The sequence below is a fragment of the Strigops habroptila genome, chromosome 12, assembly GCF_004027225.2.
Source record: "Strigops habroptila isolate Jane chromosome 12, bStrHab1.2.pri, whole genome shotgun sequence".
In the NCBI taxonomy this organism is placed as follows: Eukaryota; Metazoa; Chordata; class Aves; order Psittaciformes; family Psittacidae; genus Strigops; species Strigops habroptila.
Window position 1 is genome coordinate 21,461,104 of NC_044288.2, and position 9,918 is coordinate 21,471,021.

General features: G+C 52.7%; 1 protein-coding gene across 1 annotated transcript; it reads left to right on the top strand.

The window, feature by feature from the left end:
- Positions 1-1,153: 1,153 nt before the first annotated feature.
- Positions 1,154-8,099, top strand: LOC115615828 (protocadherin beta-15-like). Its single transcript, XM_030504464.1, has one exon. The coding sequence runs from the start codon at positions 1,438-1,440 to the stop codon at positions 3,877-3,879; it is 2,442 nt and encodes an 813-aa protein (XP_030360324.1). The 5' UTR covers positions 1,154-1,437; the 3' UTR covers positions 3,880-8,099.
- Positions 8,100-9,918: the final 1,819 nt, after the last annotated feature.

The window sequence follows — 9,918 nt, forward strand, 5'->3', positions numbered from 1 at the left end:
GAAAGAGGATATCTCCAGAAACCTTGCTACAAGCCCCTTTCATGTACGGGCCTTGGCTGTCATCTGCTGTGTTCTGTTGCACAATTCCTCTGGTGGAAGAAGAAATTCTGCCAATTGTAAGTGAGGAACCTACAGGCAACAACCACTTCCTACTGGTGAGAAAACCAACTATGAGCAAGGAGTCCTCGTGGGAATTTTTCTCCTCGGAGAGTGGAAATGAGTATAAACTGCTCTCTGTTAGGAAAATTCTAGACTGGCTTGAAGGACTGACATGATGGTACTCTCTCTTTTCCCTGAGTGGGCTCAGCCTGGCATAGAGTGTGTGCCTGGAGTCCCGTGTGAAACTACTCTGCTCAGGTTTTTCCACATGCAAAGGGATGTAGGATTAGGAATGCTAATCTCCTCCAGTAGTGACAGCTGTAGCAAACGGGGTTGTAAAAGACATCTGAGAGAGTTGGAGTGTCTTTTTCCGGAGATCACAAGGAACCAGCCCCTCCTGGTGTAAAACTGCTGCTTCTTGGGTCGTTCCACCTGGAAGGTCCGCTTACCTAACACAGTGTATAACTAGAGGATTTATCACAGTTTTCACGCAATGAAACGGAAAAAGACTCATTTCTCCACCATAGACCGTGCACGCACTTCTGAGCATTCCCGAGGGCTCCTCGGAGGTGCCCTTTAAGAAGCAGGACCGACCAGAGAGACTATCCCGGGAGCAGGCACGCCCCGTGCCTCTGCAAGCACCGCCATCCTCGGCATCGTCCCACGGGACGGCTTCTCCGCCGGCTCCCGCCAGCTCTGCACTGGTCCTGCGTGTCCGGCTCCGGCTTTGGGGCGGCCACGCTGTGCACAGCTCGCCTCCGGGACCTCGCCAGCCGCGGACTCTGGGCAGCGTGGGAAGCCACGGGGCAGCTGCCGGCGCTGCCCGGGCTCTCGGGGTGCAGCGGCGGCCCCGCGGAGCTCTCGGCGCTCCTGCCCAGTGATTCCGTCCCCGGCTCGGTGTGCGCGTGTCCTGCCGGGGTCCCCGGCGTGGGCAAGGGCCCGGCAGCCGCGTGTGTGCTCACGGGTCCGTGTACCGGGGTGACACGGCGGAGCGGGCAGCGGGCGGCGGCTGGCGCAGTCCCGCCGCGGGCCGCAGGGTGGTGCTGCCGGCCAAGGCGCTGCAGAGTGGCTGCAAGAGGGGAGGCGGCTGAGCTCCCACTGACTCTGCCCAGCCAAGCCGACCACAGCCGAACCGAGCACAGCCGATCCGGGAGCGGGGGCGAGCGGAGCCCCGTAATATCCGCTGCCGGGACACGGCGGCCGTGCTCCGGCCCGCTAGCCGGACTCGGAGAAAGGAAGGACGCCCGCCTGCCGCCCCGTCGCTCTGCTGCCGGGCACCGCTAGCCGCGGAGGACTGCGAGGACGATCCCCGACACGGAGGCTGCTCGCCGCCCCGCCATGGCGACCGCAAGGCAAGTGCTCTCTCTCTGTGCTTTCCTCTCCCTGACGCACGCTCGCGCCGAGCCCATCCGCTACTCCGTAGCCGAGGAGGGCGAAAGCGGCTCCGTGGTAGCCAACGTGGCGGAGGACGCGGGGCTGTCCCCGGCGCAGCTCTCGGCTCGCGGCGCCCGCCTGCTCTCGGAGGACGGCCGGCAGCACTTTCGCTTAGACCGCGCCAGCGGCCGCCTCGTCGTGGGCGAGCGGCTGGACCGCGAGGAGCTGTGCGGGCAGTCCGCTACCTGCACGCTGCCCTTCGAGCTCCTGCTGTCAAACCCCGTGCAGTTCTTTCGGGTCGAGGTGGCCGTGGAGGACATCAATGACCACGCGCCCGCTTTCCCGGAGGAATGGGTCAATCTTAAGATACTGGAAACGAGCAACCCGGGGTCGCGTTTCCCTCTGGAGGGAGCTCGGGACCTGGATGTTGGCAGCAACAGTATCCAGTCTTACAGCATCTCTCCCGACAACGAGTACTTTAGTGTTGCCTTTGGGAGTCAGATTGGCAATGCCAAATATATTGAATTGGTTTTGGAAAAGCCACTCGACAGAGAGGAGCAAGCAGAGGTGGGTTTCACTCTCATTGCTGTGGATGGGGGCTCTCCACCCAGGAGTGGGACCACCCAAATCCACATTGTTGTTCTAGATGTAAATGACAACGCTCCTGTCTTCACACAGAAGGAGTTCATTGGACAGGTTTTGGAAAATGCCCCGAAGGGCTCTGTGGTTCTCAGAGTAGTGGCAACCGATCGGGATGCAGGAGTTAATGGGGAAATCTCCTATCAGTTCAGCCAAGCAGGAGGCCAGAGCCACTCAGCATTCACAATTGACCCCACAAGCGGTGAAATTAAACTCACAAAGCCTCTGGACTTTGAGGCAGCAGAGAATCATGAGCTCAGCGTGCAGGCCACAGATGGTGGTGGCCTTTCAGCAATCTGCAAAGTGTTGGTGGAAGTCGTGGATGTGAATGACAATGCACCGGAGCTGGTGGTCAGTTCCTTTAGCAGCCCCCTCCCCGAGAACGCATTGCCCGGAACAGCGGTCGCCCTCTTTACTGTCAGAGACCGGGATTCTGGTGCTAATGGGAAGATCTCCTGTGCCCTTGAGGACCAGCTATCATTCTCCCTACACCCAGCCTATAAGAATTACTTTGAGTTGGTGACCGTGAGTGCGCTGGACCGGGAGGAGACAGCACGGTACATCCTCACAGTCACAGCAGCAGACGCGGGGTCACCTCCTCTCACAACGACCCAGACCTTCACAGTGGACATCTCCGATGTCAATGACAATGCACCTGTGTTCAACCAGCCATCGTACGCCATGTATGTGCATGAGAACAATGTCCCCACGGTGCTCGTTGGAACCATAAGTGCTACAGATGCTGACGTGGGGCCTAATGCCAAGGTGACCTATTCCCTGTTGCCAGCCCACCCTGCAGGGCAGCCTTCCTGCTCCTGCATCTCTGTGAACTCTGAGACTGGGGATGTGTTTGTGCTGCGGCCCCTGGACTATGAGCAGGTGAGGCAGATTGAAGTCCTGGTGAAAGCCTCTGACGCAGGGTCACCTCCTCTCAGTGCCAACATCACTGTCCGCATTTCTGTGGTGGATGAGAACGACAATGCCCCTCTGGTGCTGTACCCCTCACAGGAGAACAGCCCTCCATCTAGTGAGTTGGTGCCCATTTCAGCTGAGGCAGGCTACCTTATCACCAAAGTGGTGGCCGTCGATGCTGACTCAGGGCAGAACTCCTGGCTCTCGTACCACCTGCTGAGGGCCACTGATCCTGGACTGTTTGTGGTGGGTGCCCAAAGTGGGGAGGTGCGACTGAGAAGGCCGGTGACAGAGAGAGATGCCGTGAAGCAGAAGCTCGTTGTGCTGGTACGAGACAATGGTCGACCACCACTGTCAGCTACTGCGGCAATGAGTGCACTCGTGCTCAGTGACTTCTCAGATGTGCGGCTAACACACAGCAGCCTGGCCATGGAGGATGACGGCAGCTCCCTGACAATATATTTAATCATTTCCTTGGTCTTTGTCTCCCTCCTCTTCCTCTTGTCCACAGCAGCCTTCATCACTCGGAAGGTGTGCAAGAGAAAGGAGCTGAAGGATGGGCACGTGCTTTATGGCGCCAGCAACTTGCAGAGCAACCTGGCTGATGCGGCTGCTGCAGGAACCCTGCCCCACGCCTATTGCTATGAGATCAGCCTCACAACGGGCTCGGGCAACAGCGAGTTCAAGTTCCTGAAGCCCATCCTCCCCAGCCTTCCACCACAGCTCCATGCCACAGGTGACGGCACCAACAATGAACAAGATTTCCCGTGTGGCATTGTCACTGCAGAGGACATGGCACCAGACAACCGTGGGATGCTCTCTGCAGAGCAGTTCAATCGTCTTTCCTTTAACTAGCATGGTGTTGGCACAGACAGGGCTTTTGCTTCTCATGACAGGAAGGAATCCATGCTATGACATGTGGCAATGGGACCTCCAGAGTAAATCTGCATTTGCAATTGGCATCAATGACTTCCCATGAAGACAAAGTGAGAGAAAATACTGAATTCACCTACAAAAAACCCCCAACCAACCAACCAAAAAACCCTACAAAACCCAACAAAAGAAACTAAATCTGTCTCATTCAGGAAATTGCATGTTTCAGCTCTGTTGCAGCCATTTCTTAATCACTTTCAGATTAGGATTAGTACCAGGACTCCAGCTAAATTCTTGTCTCTGTTGCTGGCAGGCACGACCATGGCCAATTCCTCTGTGCTGTAATGCAGTGGCACGATCGGGCAGGCAAATTACAACCTCACTCAAATGCATAGGTCAGAAAAGCAAGGGCATTGTGAGTACTGTGTGACAATGTAGTATGAGCATAGGGCTTTTTCTTCTTTGCATGTCTCTCTCTGAGATCGGTGGGCTCTGTATTTTTTTCCTTCTGGTCACTGCGTCTGTCCATACAGCTGTTGTGTGTCTGCCTATGCTGCATGATGGCTATACATTAAAGCAGGCAGCTGCTCTCATCCACCCATTGCGGTTCCAGCACTGCAGGAAGAAAGATATTTTGGCTTTTTGAGTACAAGAATCTCATATTCTCTAGGGGAGAGCAGCAGAACAAGCGAAGTCTTCCCTCGGCCCATAAGGGGGTAGTTGGGTGGGTGTTATCCTTGGTATTGCCTGGGAAATACAGCAACACAAATAGTGTTAGGGTAAAATGTGATGGACCAGACCAGACTAGACTAGACTAGAATAGAAATATTTCATTTTGAAGGGACCTATAATGATCATGTGGTCCAACTGCCTGACTATTTCCAGGCTGACCCAATTTAAAGTATGTTTTTAATAGCATTGTACAAATGCCTGTTAAACACAGGCTTGGGCCATTGACCCCAGCTCTAGGAAGCCTGTTCCAGTGTTTGACCACTCTTTCAGGAAAGAAATGCTTCCTAATGTCAAGTCTCATCCTCCACTGGTGTGGCTTTGAACTGTTCCCACGCATCCTACCAATGGATATGAGGGAGAAGAGCTCAGCATCTTCCTCTCCAGTTCCCCTCCTTAGGAAGCTGACCCTCACATGCTTCTTCAGTTGTGGCACCCAGCACAGCACACAGTAGTCAAGGTGAGGCCTAACCAATGCTGAATGCACGGGGATACTCACTATAATTAAAGATTGCTAGGAGTGGCTGGTTGTGCTGTGTTTGATGTCCACGGGATGTGGTTTGTCCCCGTGGCTGCCAGGACACACTGTTGGCTCCTACCGAGCCTGCTGCACACCAGCAACCCCAGCAGCTCCCTTTCTGCAGTGCTGCCCTCCAGCCTCTCCTTGCCCAATTTAAAATAAAATCCAGAAGAACTACATCCACCACCTTCCCTTCATCAACGAGGCAGGTGATCTTAGTACCCAGTATCACCTTCTCCATATGTTTTCTAAGAGCTGAGGTGAGAGCAACAGGTCTGTAGTTACCTGTGTCTTTCCTCATGCCCTTCTTGCAGACTGGAAGTACACTGGCTAGGTTCCAATCACCAGGGAATTCTCCTGACTTGGGAGAAGAGCTTGGGTAGGTGACTGGGAAGGGTCCTGCTGTAGCATCTGTCAGCACCTTCAGTGCTCTGGGCTGAATCATATCAGGCCCCATTGGCTTTTGTCCATACAGCTGATACAGCTAGGTCCTGATGATTTCAGTGTCCACAAATGGAGAGTCACTGTCTCTGCACTCGTACTCCTCTGCCTCAGGGGACTGTGCAGCCCTAAGGTTATTGGTATAATTAAAGATTGAGGTAAGAAAAGCATTGAACAACTCCAACTCTTTTTTGTCCCTGTTAGTCAGGGTGTGATCTTCTTCTATGAGTACCAGTCTAATGTTTTCTTTCAAACTCCTCTTGTTATGAACATACTTAAAAAGCCATTCTTGTTGTATGACACAACACTGGCCAGTTTCAAGTCTGATCGAGTTTTGGCCTTTCGTGTCTTCTCCCTGAATATATGAACCATAGCTCTGTAAGCTTCCTGCAAAGCCTGACCTTGTTTCCACAGATCATACAATTTCTTTCTCTTCTGGAGCTCCATAGGGAATTCCCTGTTTGGCCAAGCTGATTTTCTGATCTGTGTGCTCGACTTTTGGCACAGTGGAATTGTTTTCTAATAGACTGTAACCCTACAGAGTTGTGAGAATATGTTCCTTAAGAAAGATTGTAAGGAAACTCCACAAGTTGCTTCAAGGGACTTTTTCTGAAGGTAGCGTCAAGATGAAATCTGAAAGTGGACTTTGAGTTTGGTATCATCATTGTTGTTCCTGAATTCAGAGGTTTCTTGATGGGAGTGGAAAGCTGTTATGCTATGATTTTCTGTGTTTATCTTTTAGAGCATTTGCATTGTCCTTTTTGTCTTTTCTCCTTCTACTCTGTGACTACTTTTGAACATTGTCTTGCATCTTCCTCTTGAGAAGGAATGTCACTCCCACATATAATTAATAAAGGATTGTTTGAAAGAAGGCAGCATGACACGAGATATTGGGAAACCCTCACATTGTGTTGTGCTGCAGTTATAAACTGTCTGTTGTAACGACGGGAGATCTTTGTGTGTAAAAGCAGAATAAAGAGAACACTCTAATGCTTTGTGTGGAGCCAGTTGTCTTTGTAGAGCTGTCCTTCCTGTGAAAGATCTGTCACAGTTTCTAAAGGGCCAGGAGTGTTTTTCCCATGTTGTCCCTTGGCTGAGGTTGACTGGGTACAGTTCTTGAATTGGAGACATTGCCAGCAGAGCCTTCAAGAAAGTTGTGAGGAGCAGGAAATTGCTGGCAGGCCTCTATGGATCTCCTTGGTACTGACTGTCTTGCTGTGACGAGGCAAGTTATATCCAGATCGGGGCTACCAGGCCTCTTCCTTCCCAGAGACCCTGGGTCTGCCTTGGTGTCTGCAAAGCAGGGAGGTGGGGAGAGTGTCCTTCCCAACTCTCCTGACGACTCCAGCTACAGATGGCAACTGTGAGGCTTTCCAGAGCAAAGTGTGATGCTGAAAGTGTAGGAATTTCAGAAGATGGATGTCACAAAGATGGCATCCCCATTCCTTTGGAAGTGTTTGGGGGAGCTCCATGAAACGGGTATTTGGTGAGCAAAAACAGTGACCAGGGAGAGGCTTCTCTACAGAAATGTCTCAGTCTTCAGTGCTCCAGCATCAATGCCCAAGCCGCAGAGGGCAAGTAATGGACTGGGAGAATGATGACCACCCGCTGTAGAGAAGATCAGGTTTGAGACCAACTAAAGGAATATGAAGATGCAGAAATACACGGGACTTGAAGAGATGCAATAGTCAATATATTATCCATCATGCTTCAGAAGTCATAGCAGTCCAGAGAAGATCCCAGTGACAGAAAAATGGGAAACATAACTTCCTTTTTTACAAATGGAAAAAGAGCCAGGGAACAATAGGCCAATCAGTCTCACCTCATTTCCCAGCAAGATCATGGAACAGATCCCCCGGATGTGTGCAAAGGCTCGTGGAATGTAAGGATGTGGTTGGTGCCTGCCAACAAGGCCTCACTGATGTCCCTGAACAATTTGATGGCCTTCTACAGTGGGGCTATGGCATTGGTGCGTAAGGGAGGACCGAATGCTGTCATCTACCTGGACTTGCACAAAGACTTGACACTGTCCTGAATTACATCCTTTTTCCTAAAGTGGAGAAGTATTTATATGATGCATGGATTACTTGGTCAATATTGAATTGGAAGGATGATTGCGCTCAAAGATTTGTGGTTAATGGCTCGATGCCCAAGTGAGAAGTGGTCTTGGTTGATGCAAAGCTAAATGTGACCCACCAATGTGAGCTTCCAGCTTTTAGGCTGACAACATAAGAAAGATGTGGATCTGTTGGAGTGAGTCCAGAGAGGACCACGAAGATGATGAGATGGTTGGAGCACTGCTTCTATGAGGAAACCCTGAGATAGTTGGGGTTGTTCAGCCTGGAGAAGAGAAGGCTCAAGAGGCTTTAGAGCAGCCTTCCTAAAGGGGAAGTACAAGCTCGTGTATTGATAGGACAAGTGGAAATAGCTTTAAAATGAAAGAGGGTAGGTATATATTAGATATTATGGAGAAGTTCTTCCTTGTGAGGCTGGTAAGGCATTTGAACAGGTTGCCCAGAGAAGTGATGAATGTCCCACCCATGGTCAGGTTGGATGGGGCTTTGTGGAACTTTTCCAGTGGAATGTGTCCCTGCCCATTGCAGGGCAAGTTGGTACTAGGTGATCTTTAAGGTCCCTTCCAAGCCAAACCATTCTAGGATTCTGTGATTCTATGAAATGCAGAGGACTACAGACGTACCTTCTGAAAGGGTCCACTATCCAGTCATCCTGAGCAAAACAGAATAATTTGAGTTGGCAAAGATCCTTGAGACAGTCAAATCCAACAGTTATTTAACACTGCTAAAGCCAAATCAAAACCATGGCCCAAAGTGCCATGTTCAGGGATGATGACTCCACCACTTCCCTGGGAAGGTTTGCCAACGCTTGACAACCCCTTTGGTGAAGAAGTGTCACCTAACACCCAATCTAGACCTTCCTGGCACAAATTGAGACTATTCCCTCACATTCTGTACTTCTTACTTGCAAGAAGAGACCAACCCCAACCTCACTACAACCTCCTTTCAGGCACAGGCCTTGTGCTGTATTGCACAAATCCTTTGGCGGAAGGAGAAACTCGGCTCAATGTGAGGAAGCTGTAGTGAGCACCTGCTTGCTACTGGTGAGAAAGCCACCTGTGAGCAATGAGTCCACATAGAACTTCTTTTCCTGGGACAGTGGAAACAAATAGGAACTGCCCTCTGGCAGGAAAGCTCTAAACTGGCTTGAAGAGCTGACACAGGGGTACTCCCTCTTTTCCGTGAGTGGGATCTGCCTGGCATGCTGTGCCTGACTGGGGTCCTGTGTGAAGCTGCTTTGCTCAGGGTTCTCTGCATTCAAACAGACGTAGGATTATGGATACTAATCTCCTCCAATAGGACACCTGTAACAAATGGAGTTGTGAAAGACATCTGAAAGAGTAGGAGTGCCTCTCCTCCGGAGATCAAAAGAAACTAGCACCTCTTGGTGTAAAACTGCTGCTTCTCGGGTCATTCCAGCTGGATGGCCCAGGTGTCTGATGCAGTGCATAACTAGAGGATGTATCACAGTTTCTACCCAATGAGAGGAGGACTCTCCAGCACTTGGGAACCTGTATGTACTGCTGAGCTTTCAGACGGGCTTTTTGGAGATGCCCTGTAGGAAGCATGGCAGTGGGCATACTATCCTGGAAGCAGGCACTTCCCGTGCCTCAGCAAGCGCCACCACCCTCGGCATTGCCTTTCTGGAAGGCTTCTCCGCTGCCTCCCGCCAGCTCTGCTCCGCTCCTGCGTGTCCGGCTTCGGCTTTGGGGCGGCCACGCTGTGCACGGTTCGCCTCTGGGACCTCGCCAGCCGCGAGCTCTGGGCAGTGGAGGAAGCCGCGGGGCAGCTGCCGGCGCTGCCCTGGTGCTCGGGGTGCAGCGGCGGACCCGCGGGTCTCTCGGCGCTCCTGCCCAGTGATTCCGTCCCCGGCGTAGTTTGCGCGCGTCCTGCAGCAGGGCCCCAGCGTGGGCGAGCGCCCGGCAGCCGCGTGTGTGCGCTACAGGTCTGTCTGTCGGGCGATCCGGGAGCACCGGCAGCCGGCACCAGGGGCGGGCGCAGTCCCGCCTCGGGCCGCAGGGTGGTGCTGCCGGCCAAGGCGATGCAGAGCGGCTGCAGGAGGGGAGGTGGCTGAGCTTACACTGGCTCTGCCCAGCCCAACGCAGACGAGCCGAGCCGAACCGAGCCGAGGTGGGCAGAGCCGGACAACGGCGGCAAGCGGTTCTCCGTGCTATTCACGACCGGGATACGGTGGCGGCGCTCTGGCCGCCAGCTGGAATCGGCGAAAAGGAGACCGTCCGTCCACTGCTCTGCTCG